General features: G+C 37.9%; 1 protein-coding gene across 1 annotated transcript in view; it reads left to right on the top strand.

Annotated features, from left to right (window-relative positions):
* LOC134666019 (uncharacterized) overlaps window positions 1-14015 on the top strand; it is a 60681-nt gene that overhangs the window by 8700 nt on the left and 37966 nt on the right. Inside the window, exons 2-3 of the mRNA XM_063523100.1 lie at window positions 8256-8360; window positions 10336-10523. Of these exons, the coding sequence (XP_063379170.1) occupies window positions 8256-8360; window positions 10336-10523 (293 nt within the window). The remainder of the gene's footprint in view (window positions 1-8255; window positions 8361-10335; window positions 10524-14015) is intronic.

The raw sequence follows: 14015 nt of genomic DNA, 5'->3' as shown, positions 1-14015 counted from the left end.
ACGTACGTGACACGCTGTACGCTTGCCAAAGTTGGGCGCCGAAGGCACCCTCATACTCAAAGAAGCGTCGGGCTACGCCCGACGTACGAGGCACGTTGGACGCGTTCCAAAGCCGGGCGCCTCCCTCATAATCAAAGCGTCAGGCGTAACCCGACGTACGTGACACGCTGTACGCTTGCCAAAGTTGGGAGCCGAAGGCACCCTTATACTCAAAGCGTCGGGCTAAGCCCGACGCACGTGGCGCGCTGAATGCGTTCCAAAGCCGGGCTCCTTCGGCGCCCTCATACTAAAAGAATCGGGAATTGCCCGACGTATGTGGCACACTGCGCGCGGTCCAAAGCTAGGCGACTTCGACTTTTCCATACTAAAAGAGTCGGGCGTAGTCGGACTACTACAAATCGCGCTCTAAAATGTATGAAACAATAAGATAGAATTCTTTTAAGAAATTATCATGCAGGAAATTATAAATGTTATAATTTTTTGAATAAACAATACAGCGTAATATAATTTACTATTTTTTATATATTTAGCAGCTTACTGACACAAACACCAAATTCCACGCGGGCGGAGCCGCGGGCACAGCTAGTTATTAAAATAAAATAGATATTACTGATCAATCTTACATGAATTTTTTATCAACAAACTTTCATGGGGCGTAATTACGTTAATGGACAAAACCATTTGTCAAGTTCCAACTATATTTGTTAGATACATTTGCGTATCTAAATCTAAAATCGGTAACATAGTAATTCAAAGGCGTTATGTACCTAAATAATAGTCGGCGCTAGAGATGGGTAACTACCCCGGTAAATACCCGAGAGCGGGTATTTACCCGGTAAATACCTGATATTTACCTACCCGCGGGTAAATACGCGGGTATTTTCGTATTTCTTCTAAATTTGATGTGTTTAATGGTATGTGAGTATAAATAAGATTAATTTAAGTAAATTTTTATAATGTTACATAAAATGTATGTTCAAACTAATTACGAAAAGGTTGCTATGAGGTGAAGTTCGATTTTAACATATCAGTCCAATTATGAATATCGTGTAAAATCATTCCCTGGCTTTCGGAAATGTTTTAAAATGCTCTTAACTAATATACTTACATTAGAAAGATGAAAATAAATACTACTTATGAATGATAATAAAAAAAAATTTGCAGTGTTAAAACTTGGGAAGCTCATAAGTCAAATACAGTTAGTTTTAGGACAAAAATGTATATAACCTTTTTTGTAGGAAATTCTGTCTACGTTAGTTTCTACATACAAGACTCTTCAATATTAATGACAGATTCCAAGAAAAATAAAAAAGTTCACTTTTACAGTTTGAATTTTTCATTTATTGCACCAAAATATGGTAAACAATTAAATGAGTTTGTGTTAGTAATGCGTGGGAGGTCATTGGTATCCATAAGTGACAATAAATAAAAATAAAAATAAAATATTACACACTTTGATAAGTGAGGTACAGTAAGGGTTCATCAAAAAAGGAGTGTACAGGTTTTTAAAGGGTCGGTAACAAAGAGCATGTGACACCCCTGGCGTTGTAGCCACCCATAGGTTACGGTGACCGCTTACCATCAGGCGGACCATGTACAGTTTGCCACCGATGTGAAAAAAACTAGGACAATTTCTGTACGACTTGTAACCAAATACGTATTAATAACAGGGGAACTAGAACGTAGCAAACTAGTGCGTTTGGGCGTTCACGGCTCCGTCAGGCCTATGGAACTCTCCGCGCGAGCTCGGATTAATACCTACGAATCTGCTCCCGTTCACGGTAGAAAAGCAAGCCAGTTGGTTGCCACACACTCTCACGTACGCACGTCACCGCGCGCCGCACTGTAAATTTTTACGATAGTTACAAGCTACCTACGAAGAAATTCAATAGTAGGTAGGTACCTAAACTACCTACTATTGTATTTCTTTAATTTAACATGTAATGTTTATTATGTATGACAAATGTACAGTTTTAGATATCTATCTATTTGAAATAGGTAGCAAATTTTTAATTTATTTTGGTATATGTTTATTTTAACGACAGTAAGTTAACTTTACACCGGAAAGTGCCTACTCATTTTTGCTCTGGTTAACTGGGCTTTCTATTAATTTTCTTTATTGTGTAACATTAATCTATATCTGGTTTTAAGTTTTACACGAAGTTTTAAAACTAATTCTTGCTGGGATTATTGCGCGGTTTATAAAATGTCGTAAACACTGCGGTTCCTGCAGGGACATATGACCTTTTATTTTATTTTATTTTTTTTATTTTATTTTATTAAGGTTCACCAACAATTGTTGACATCGAAACATTTAAAACGTACAAGCTATACATGAAGGGAGTGATGTCACAATCACTTACAGGTAAACACCGCATGCAAAACATATATAAGTAAACAACTAAAGAAATATCTAAATTAAACTTATTTTCTAATTATTTATGTTTAAGGAAATATTTTCGGACAGATGTTATAAATTTATTTAGTGGGTCATAGTGCATATCCGCCTTGTCACAGCAACCATTAGCAATTTTACATAACCTGCATATTGGAGAGTTAGTGCCTAAAACTGATCTTCTAAGCGGGGCGTAAAGAGGGGTGATAGCATTACGGGGGAAACGAGACGGAGCACGAAAGTTCAGCAATGTCAGTAGTTGTGGACAATCTATTCTGTGGTTCACTAACTTGTACAAAAAAGTTGCATCCAAGAGCGCCCGTCGGTCTTCTAGGGAATCCATCTTGAAATATTGCAGTTTCCTTTGATAGGATATTGATCTTTTAGCCATAACACGTGCCTGAAAAGCTAAGTGACGAGTGAACCTTTTTTGAACACGCTCTAACCGTAATGAGTGAGTAGCATAATGCGGCCGCCAGACAACGCTGCAATATTCCAAAATACTCCTCACCAGACTATTATATAGTAATATTTTGGTTGCGCTACGCTTAAATGATCTAGTGTTTCTTATGACAAAGCCCAAAGTCTTAGATGCCCTCTTGACAATATTCTCTATGTGAGGGATAAACGTTAATTTGTTGTCGAAAAGAACTCCAAGATCGCGAGTGTTCTCAACTTCGTTTAGTTTGCAATCGTCTATATAGTAGTCGGACTGTGTTACATTTTGTTTTCGGGTGAATTTTATATGGATGCATTTTTTGATATTAATGTGCATTAGGTTATGCTTACACCAACTACTCAGTCTTATAATATCGCTTTGAAGTAAGGTGATATCTTCAGTTGTGTTAATAACGCGTGCGAACTTAAGGTCATCTGCATACATAAAAACCGTAGAGTGGTGGAAGCATTCAGTTACGTCATTAATAAATAAGTTGAAAAGGATAGGACCTAAATGCGAGCCTTGGGGTACGCCAGATGTTATATTATGATAAGACGATTCGTAGCCATTTACCACCACATAGAAAACCCTTTCAGTTAAATAAGACTGTAACCACTGTAACACATTGCCTGATACACCATATGCTGATAATTTGTACATAAGTATTGAGTGAGAGACCTTATCAAAAGCTTTACTGAAGTCAGTATATATCACGTCCGTTTGTTTACCTGCGTCCACAGCATTTGTTAGTAACTCGGTAAATGATACTAAGTTTGTACATGTCGATCTAGAACTCACAAACCCATGCTGATTGTCAGTCAAATAAGGTTTAAGATGTCTTTGTATATAAGGGTAGATAAGGGATTCTAAGATCTTAGCATAACACGATAAAATCGATATTGGTCTATAGTTTGAAACTATGCTATCGTCGCCTGATTTAGGAATAGGGACAACCTTAGCGATCTTCCAAGCTATAGGAAAGACTCCAGAGGAAAGTGATTTGTTAAAAATATGCCATAAGGGCTCAACCAACTGAGATGCACAAGAAACAATAAAGATAGGTGGGATACCATCTGGTCCGGCTCCTTTGCTACAATCCATACTTTTCAGTTTAACAAGTAGAGCTTCTTTGTCTATGATAACAGATGATAAGCATTGGCTATTGTTGATAAGGGATTGTGGTAACGGTGATTTATGTTCTAAACCGACATCATAAGAATCGGTGATGTACACCGAGGAAAAGTAGGATGCAAACATGTCGCAGATTTCGGTATTATCTGTGGTGGCCATTGACCCGTGAGACATTAATGCCGGATAAGCACTTGACCCACCTCGCTTAGCTTTTAGATGTGACCAAAATAATTTAGGATTTGCAGTAAGCTCATCTTCCACCTTTGATATATAAGCATTGTACCGAGAGGTAGCCAGACACTCGCATCGCTTGCTAAGCAATTTTAGCTCTACGGCATCCATAGGATTTTTGTATTTTTTATAGCGAACCCTTATTTTATTTTTCTCATTTAACGCTCGTTTTAAGTTCTTATCAAACCATGGGGGAAAACGGTTGCTTTTAGGCTTAGCAAGTGGTACGTGTCTTCGAATCAGCTGTTTGACTACCTCTGTGAACGCGCTTAGCATGTCGTTTACGTCGGTGAGGCCAAAAAATATATCATCCCATTGACAATTACTAAGATCTGCTCGTATAAGGTCATATTTGGCTTTGTAAAAGTTTGGCCGGGTGTTAACATTATTGTACGACAATCGAGGTGCGCTTGCAAACGTAATAAGAACTTCAAGTGAAGGATGGAAAGGGTCTATATTGCTCAGAGGACTTACATTTTGAGAAACATTACATGACGCTACTGTAGACATAACTAAATCTAAAATACGACCCATATTATTAGTAATAGAATTGAATTGTTTTAACTTGGTAAGGTGCATAAAATCGATTAAAATATTGCTAAATCCTGGTGCTATGTAATTACCGTCATCTTTTTGTATAAGATCCCAACTAATGTTTCCCAAATTAAAGTCTCCAACTATACATAAATGATGTTCTTTTTCTTCTATGATCGAACTACAGTGATCTACAAAGTATTTCAGTGAACTTCTTTGCAAGGGAGGTGGAAGATAGACTGCACAGAGAGCCATTTGACGAGTACAGTTACTTGAAATATCGATGACAATCCATAGGTCCTCAAACTTACTTTCCCAATGAGGCATTCGTTTAGAATGTAGTGTTTTCAGAACAGCGACCAACACACCCCCTCCCTCCTTACCCTTGTAAACGCTGGATTCCTCTCTATCCCTTCTATAGACAATATACCTATCGTCAAATAGCTCACTGCTCAGTACAGAGTTGTTAAGCCATGTCTCCGTTAATATTATAACATCATAATTACAACATCTTAAGTTAAGAGAGAATAAATCAGTTTTTGTGCGTAAACCGCGTACATTTTGATAATACATATTTAATTCTAGCTCTTTTAATAATATATCAATAAAAACGTGCTTAAAAAAAATTAAGACTTAAATTATATAATGATTAGTTAAGTTTGTTTAAAATGTCTATGTTTTTAATGTATATGACTTCACTTTCATCTGTTTTCCTTATAAAGATCCTCCCATTTCGAACCCAAACATATTTGAAGCCTTTATCTTTAGCAGCGTGCCTGGCCGCGGCGTGCAACTTCTTATTGGCAGGTGACAAGTGTTCCACGACGAAAACCGATGAAGTTATGCCCGAAAAACCGAGATGTGCGCAGTTAAGTTTGTCTTGAGGGTTGGCTTTGTTGAATTTTAAAACAGCGGCAAGCAACGCATCGCGGGCTCTAGGGGATGCAAGCTGTACTACTATGGAGCGGGGTCTAGCCGATTCAGTATTTTGTTTTGCAATGCGGGTGCAATTCGTGATGCTGCTGTTTATGTCACATCCTACTGTCTGTGCCAGGTTGTTAATAATAGTATATAGATTTTCCTTCTTATTTTCTGGAACGCACTGTATTTCCAAATTGTTAGTACGGGATTGCTGTTCTAGATTATTAATATGCTGAGTCAAGTCTACGACAGTACTCTTCAGGTTCCTATTTTCTGCTTCCATTTCAGCCATCTTTTTCTTCGCATTACCGATTTCAACTTCCATGTCATCAAATTGCGAACTCATGAAGTCCATCGACTGTTTCATTCCCTTTATTTCTTCTTTTATAGGTTCTAGGTGATCTGCAATTGTTTTGCGCAACGAGGAAGTGATCTCCTTAGCAGCGTTGGTTAGTTCTTGCTTTAGTAGGCTCTGGACTATGGTACGGACGTCTTCAGCTGTGACGGCCGCGGCGGGAGTCGGGGGCGAGTTCAGGGCCGGCCTCTTGTTTCCTCTAACAGTGGTTACGTTACGGACAGGAGTCGAGTCATCTCTGGTGCCTTTCGGTATGTTAGATACGCATGCCGGGCACTTCCAGTCCGCTAAACTTGCATATTCCGGCTCAAAGCCCGGGGCCCACACGCAACTTAAATGAAAATATAATTTACACATGACACAGTCAACAGACCTGGCATCTTCCAATTCAATATTATCACAACATCCCCACGATTTCATTTTGTAATGATAAATGTATTTCACAGATTATATGTAATTAAGTATTTAAGTTTGATCTCTCAGCGAGCGAAACACAGTATGACAGTCACAAGTCAGGCCAATGTACACCTAGAGATTAGAGCATAAGGCCTATCGCGCATGAATAGATAATTAAGTCGAGTTAACCAGCGTTTTATAAGCGTTTAATAAGAAAGTCGTAAGCGCCGCGGAGCTTCTTGCGCGTTTTGCGTTTTTGAACTGAGCACTTTTAACTCGGAGGAATGACGGTGTTTTTCACTTGTTGTTCACAGTATTTTGGCAATTTTTAGTTAGTAATTAGCACCAAACTTCCACACTAGGTCCTTCACTCACTAACTACACTTTAGTACTGTCAATTTTTGCGTATTAACAACTTTAGATAGCGATTTAAACACGATAGTTTAATTTAAATGTGACGAGCATCATTTTTAGTTGTTTACTACGCGAGGCGCGGAGGGTATTTTTTAAATGACTATTTCGCAAACACTAAAGCATAATCGGAATATTAGGTATAATTTAAGATTTAGCTTTCCTTTTATTTCACTCCGCTGTTTAAGAGGTTATTTATCATTTCTAAGCGTCAGCAACCCTAGCGTTGTGCCGGTGCGCGCGGTGCGGGGAGCGGCGCGTTGAAGGTCACTCCATTGTATTTTTGTGTAGGTATCAAAACGGTAGGTATTTGCGTTTTGTTTGAGAGATAAGTATCTGTTCGTAAGAACTATTATATAATCTGTGGCTCCGTTTGGCTCACTATTGCTCCAAGCAATTATTAGGGTTGGCACTTGGCACAATTTGACGTCCCTTTGCATGTACGACCACAGATAATATAATATCCTGAATTTTGACAACCCTAAATAGCCGAAAGGTATTAGTACTAGAGATGCAACGGATAGTTGCTTGGCCGCGGATACCGGATATTCGGCCTAAACATCGGCCGGTGTACTGCCGAAGCAAGTACATATACTAAAATTATGATTATTGTAGAAAGAGACAAAACATAAATAAATGCTAAAATATATGAAAAGGGTATTTGGGAACAAGCAGATTTCAGTTTACCCAAAACTTAAAACGTCACTCGCGTGTAGATGTTTATGCGGCCACAATCGGGTATCCGGTATCCGGCCGCCGAATATTCGGCCAGCGGAACTATACCTACATTTCGGTTTTTTAGGTGCGCATTCTGCAGGTTTGACCTGTTTCCTAGTAAACGTTCGCGCCGACTCATTTCTAGGTACGAAATGAGTGCGGGTGCAAGTCAGTGGAATGATAATAGTAATATAATGGCCGGATAGGCCGTATCATCATCATCATCATCATCATTTCAGCCTATATACGTCCCACTGCTGAGCACAGGCCTCCTCTCATGCGCGAGAGGGCTTGGGCTATAGTCCCCACGCTAGCCCAATGCGGATTGGGGACTTCACATACACTTTTGAATTTCTTCGCAGATGTATGCAGGTTTCCTCACGATGTTTTCCCTCACCGAAAAGCTAGTGGTAAATATCAAATGATATTTCGTACATAAGTTCCGAAAAACTTATTGGTACGAGCCAGGATTTGAACCCGCGACCTCCGGATTGAAAGTCAGACGTCATATCCACTCGGCCACCACTGCTTCACACCGCGGTATACCGTTAGGCCGTATACCGGATTGTAACCGGATATCCGGTGCATCTCTAATTAGTACCATACATGAGAAAGGGATAACATGATTCGTCCCTGAATCGCTGTAGGAAATCGTTTCGTAGGAAGTTTCCTTTCTGTACGGTAGTACTATTTATCACTTAATCTGTGATATTAATAAATTTCAGGTTGCACAATGGAAGGTGTCACGACTTGGCAGCTGCCGATCACCGTTCGCATCGAGGATTATCATGAGGGCATTGTTTTACAACGCGCCGTTGCTGATATTGGAGGTGAGATTTCAGTTTTAATTGACAGTGGATTAATATGGCTTATGACTTACACGAAATTAAAAACAAAACAACATCGTTTCCGAAAGTTAATATTTAATACAAGTGGACACATACACATCTCACAAGTGCGTCGCTTAACCCCACCCTCTCAGCTAATATCTAGGTACCCTATTACTACTATACTATTTTCTTAATACCAAAATCGTATAATCTAACAGATGGATTTACCTGAATTTGGAGTTAGGCGACGCAACTGCCACTTTGATAATCCATCAGGCCTTTTTGTAGTCACTGTAAGTTAGGAAGTCAATTTTGACAGTTATGAATTGAGCCTTATATTTACGAAGCTAAAACCTACCGGTTAACTGACACTAGGGGTCTAATTTATACAGATTCAATTCATAACTGTGATTGTCAATTGACTTGTTAGCTGTGTTAAACTCTAGTTAAGCTATTTCCGTGTCAAGGGTTCTCCAATAATTGAGCAATTCTCAAAAAGTTTGTACATTTCGATCACATCTTAGATTTCTATAAAAATTGGTATGCTGGTAAAGTACCCGGAACCCTTATAGGATCACTCGTGCGTCTGTCTGTCTCTGTCCGTCTGTCACAGCCTATTTTCTCGAAATTTGGTACACATATGTAAATTAGTGACCCAAAGATGGACATGGTTTTTTTATAATTTAAAAATACATAAGTTTGAAGTTATTTAAGAAAATAGCCAAAAAATTACCATTCCCCCTCCCCCTTTATCTCCGAAACTACTGGGTCTAAAATTTTGATAAAAATACACAAAATAGTTCTTTACCTATGGATGACACGAAAACCTATTAGAAATGTGCAGTCAAGCGTGAGCCTGACTTATGTACGGAACCCTAGAAACGCGAGTCCGACTCGCACTTGGCCGGTTTTTTTGTTACCAGATTTCCTTACACATTTGGTAACATAAAAGGAATGTTTGGGATATATGGTGGAAGTTGTTCAGCTTCATATCCTTTACCAGCATACCAATTTTTATGGAAATCTAAGATGTGATCGAAATGTACAAACTTTTAGAGAATTGCTCAATTAACGCCTCACTGACTTCAAAAAGATTTCCTTGTCCTTTGAGTTCAATCAAAAGTCAATCTTATCCGGAATTATTCGAAGTGATTCCACGCGTATTTTGACTAACTGAAAGCTCGTTTATGTTATAAAATTGTGTGTATTGATCGCCAGGCAGAGTTTTGTCTACATCTCGTCTTTAAAGGCTCATTTAGAATTTTATCAGTTCAAGAATTTGCATGCAATATTCAAGTCATTGCCAAGCTACAGAGTTGAGAGCTTATAGCTGAATTCAGTCAATTGACCAATATAACAATGTAGGTAACAAAAATCACATGCAGTTTCTAGAACAGGCTAAATTGGGCTTTAGAATGCTCAAGACAGGGGTCGGAAACCGGTATTTTCTCCATACAAAAATACTATCGGTATTATTACGTTCTTTTTCATTCTTTGGTTTATTACTTTATTTTTAATTGGTCAATCTAATAATAAGAAGCTGTTAGGTACGTAAATACATAATTCAGTCCTACGTAAAGAACATAAAATAATTCCAAATATTGGGCTGTTTTTGTGTCTGTATTTTTTTCTTTATATTAATATTGTAGGTTTTTTATATAATTCGACATTAAGAGACCATACGAGTATGCATCTCTAAGAAATTTTAATACATTAGTTTGAATTGTTAGTTTTATTTTATAAATAAAATTGTGGATGTATTGTTATATTATTATTTTTGCTTGTATGTAAATTCAATGATGACGTGTAAAAGTGCCCTTGTGGCCTATTTGCTGAATAAATGTTGATGTTTCGATGTTTTTGATGTTATTAAAAACACCGGTTACGGTAACGGTTTTCAAACTATTGTTAAAATTAAAGCCGTTTCCCATTAAAGCACCCGCGGCAAACAATTAATCGGTACAATTGATTTCAGGCTTCACCCTTACATCGTCCAGTGATCTCAACCAAGGTCCATACATCGCTGCATCACTCGAAGACTCCGCCTTTGTCCTTCGTACGAACGAGGCGTATACGCTGTTTGAGGAATACGAGACCGCCGACCTTATTAGCTTGACTTACGCCTTCACATGTACGAACGGACAAACGCCGTCGTCTCCTCTTGTAAGTAAGGCCTTCAAAGCGAGGAAATGCCTCTTTATGCAACCTTATACTTCCTGGTTTTGTAATATAAGCTGTGTTTGTTATTTTGTGAGTTGTACTGTCAGCATCAAGGACCAGTTTCACCAACCACATTTGACACACTGATCAACTTCAGCCGGCGCGCCCCGGCGCTTTACTATGAAACTTTCCATACATAAAAATTTTGCGAACTCTTTAACGATACGAACACTTTGGTGCAACCGACCCTATATGTAGTAACACGCGGTTTAAAGGTTATGCCACGCTATAATGTAAGTACCTAGTTTTTATCTAAACACATATCTTAAACCCTCTATGAAAACGACGATGAAAATAAACTATTTTATAGTTTAGTTAGGGCAAATTTTATATTTGTGAAAATGTGATTATTGCGTAATAATAAAGTCAATTTTGATTTAATATTGACATTTGAATTTCGAACAAATTTGATTTGACATAACATAATTAGTCTCATAATTATTTCTCGTTACTGGCATTTTAATAAGGCTGCTATTTAACTGATCACCAGATTTAATATAAAATTTAATACCAAAAAAATGTACTTTACCACCCTAAAATAATGAATGATCACCAAAATTATAACACCATTTTAATGTGAAATGATTACCAATTTTATTACATTTTACTATCCTATTAAAGGAAATGACACCAAACTAATCATTGTTAACCCAAAAATTGTAAATGATTACCAAATTTCAAACCCCATTTTAATGTCAATTGATAACCAAATTTTCACATCGTGATATCCTATTAAATAAAATGACACCAAAATAATCATTGTAAACCCAAAAATAGTAAATGACCACCAAAATTAGAACTCCATTTTAATGTAAAATTATAACCAAATTTTTAAATCTTGCTATCCTATTAAAGCAAATGACTCCAAAATAATCATTGTAAACCCGAATATAGTAAATGACCACCAAAACTGTAACCACAATTGTTTCTGTATGGGTCACAGATCAAACCTAACCTAACCCACTTTTCTAGTAGAATTTCGTTTCTGTAAGGGTCGCAGTTCAAACCTAACCTAATCCACTTTTCTAGTAGCATTTCGTTTCTGTATGGGTCGCAGTTCAAACCTAACCTAACCCACTTTTCTAGTAGCATTTCGTTTCTGGAAGGGTCACAGTTCAAACCTAACCTAACCCACTTTTCTAGTAGCATTTCGTTTCTGTAAGGGTCGCAGTTCAAACCTAACCTAACCCACTTTTCTAGTAGCATTTCTTTTCTGTAAGGGTCGCAGTTTAAACCTAACCTAACCCACTTTTATAGTAGCAATTCATTTCCGTAAGGGTCGCAGTGCTAACCTAGCCCACTTAACTGATAGCAGTACAAACCTAACCTACTTTTCTAGTAGCATTTCAGTATGCTCCTAGAAAAGTAGGTTAGGTTAGATAGGTATATGGTGCGGGGTACGGGGGGTTGAGCGGGAGGGGCTAATAATTTTGGCAGCATTTTACTTTATTTGGTAATATGTATACATTTTTTGGTAATCATAGTGTTTATTTAGGTGAAAATATCGCATTAATTTGGTCTTCAAGATTTGGTGATCATTAATGATTTTTGGTAATCATTCAATATATTTGGTATTCGAATACAATTTGAAGTGCAGTCGTAATTAAAACGGTGGTAGGGTGACGGCACCAGTAATGGACACGGCACCAATTATGGACATTTTTTACGCTGATCGAATTTATTAAGCAACTGTCCCAACATTTTTCAACTGGCAACACTAAAGCATAACCAATAGACGTTTGAGCTGTCATTTTGACACATGTCACCAAAATCAGCCGTTTTGTTCTAAGATGGCTGCGAAGTAAAATCTCGTTGCGGGCGGTGGTCATAAAAATCCGTTATTGTTGTTGAAATCGTTAAGGAGGTGAGTACATATTTGTGCATGGTGTTATCTTGTGTTATGTTGTAATGAGATTTAATGTTATTTTTACTGAATAATACTATATTGCAAGTAAATTGAGCTAAGTTGAATATGTCCAATCACAGCAATAAGTTTTTTGTGGGGTTTGTTCATTACTGGATTCGATATTTTATGAAATTCAGTAATGGACAAGTGTCCAAGCTTAAGCTTTTTATTACTTTTTTAGTTTATTGTGTTAAATTATTTAATTTATTGCACTAAACATTTGAGTTGGGTTGATTTTGTGATTGCTCTTTATTTTCCAATAATAGACGATGTCCATAACTGGGTATTTTTAGTTGTCCATAATTGGGCTCTTTGTTTTGTCTTAGATGGATGGATAAATGTGGTCGGACTGCAAAAACTGCCAGGCTAAGGCGAGGCCGACCAAGCCATACGTCAACAGGTTTATTTTGCTATTATAATCCGTTTTTTATTCATCCTATTTTTCGATGAGGCAAATAATAGCTGTCACGTGGTACCACAAATTTGGTCGGACTGCAAAAACTGCCAGGCTAAGGTGAGGCCGACCAAACCATACGTCAACAGGTTTATTTTAGCTATTATAATCCGTTTTTTTCATCCTATTTTTCGACAAGGTAAATTATAGCTGTCACGTGGTACCACAAATTTGGTTGGACTGCAAAAACTCGTAGCCTGGCAGCAAAAACTGCCAATTCTATTTCTTGATTTGTGGTACCACGTGAGAGCTACAATTTACCTCAAATTGTAGCTCTCACGTGGTACCACAAATTTGATCGACCCAATCGCCAATCGGCCGGCCAATACAGGATTTGGCCGACCATTTTTTTTACTGTCCTCAAAGGCAGCTATCGTACCATACAAGTTTCATACGATTTTTCGATAAGATTTTTTTGATGATTTTTTTATAACTGTGGTCGGACTGCAAAAACTGACTGGTTATGGTGAGGCCGACCAAGACACGTCAACAGGTTTATTTTAGCTATTATAATCTGTTTTTTTCGTTCTATTTTTCGATGAGGTAAATTGTAGGGATTCTAGCTGTCACGTGGTACCACAAATTTGGTCGAACTGCAAAAACTGCCAGGCTAAGGTGAGGCCGACCAAGCCATACGTCAATAGGTTTATTTTAGCTATTATAAGCCGTTTTTTTCATCCTATAGGTAAATTGTAGCTGTCACGTGGTACCACAAATTTGGTTGGACTGCAAAAACTCGTAGCCTGGCAGCAAAAACTGCCAATTCTATTTCTTGATGAGGTAAATTGTAGCTCTCACGTGGTACCACAAATTTGATCGACCCAATCGCCAATCGGCCGGCCAATACAGGATTTGGCCGACCATTTTTTTTTACTGTCCTCAAAGGCAGCTATCGTACCATACAAGTTTCATACGATTTTTCGATAGGTCTTTTTCATGTTTTTTTTTATAAATTTGGTCGGACTGCAAAAGCTGTCAGGTTAAGGTGAGGCCGACCAAGACATACGTCAACAATTCTATTTTGCTATGAGGTAAATTGTAGGTGTCATGTGGTCCAATAAATCTGGTCGGACTG

Source organism: Cydia fagiglandana, chromosome 7 (genome assembly GCF_963556715.1).
Source record: "Cydia fagiglandana chromosome 7, ilCydFagi1.1, whole genome shotgun sequence".
Lineage (NCBI taxonomy): Eukaryota > Metazoa > Arthropoda > Insecta > Lepidoptera > Tortricidae > Cydia > Cydia fagiglandana.
The sequence above is the reverse complement of the archived record's forward strand: the minus strand, read 5'-3'. Positions and strand labels throughout refer to the sequence as shown.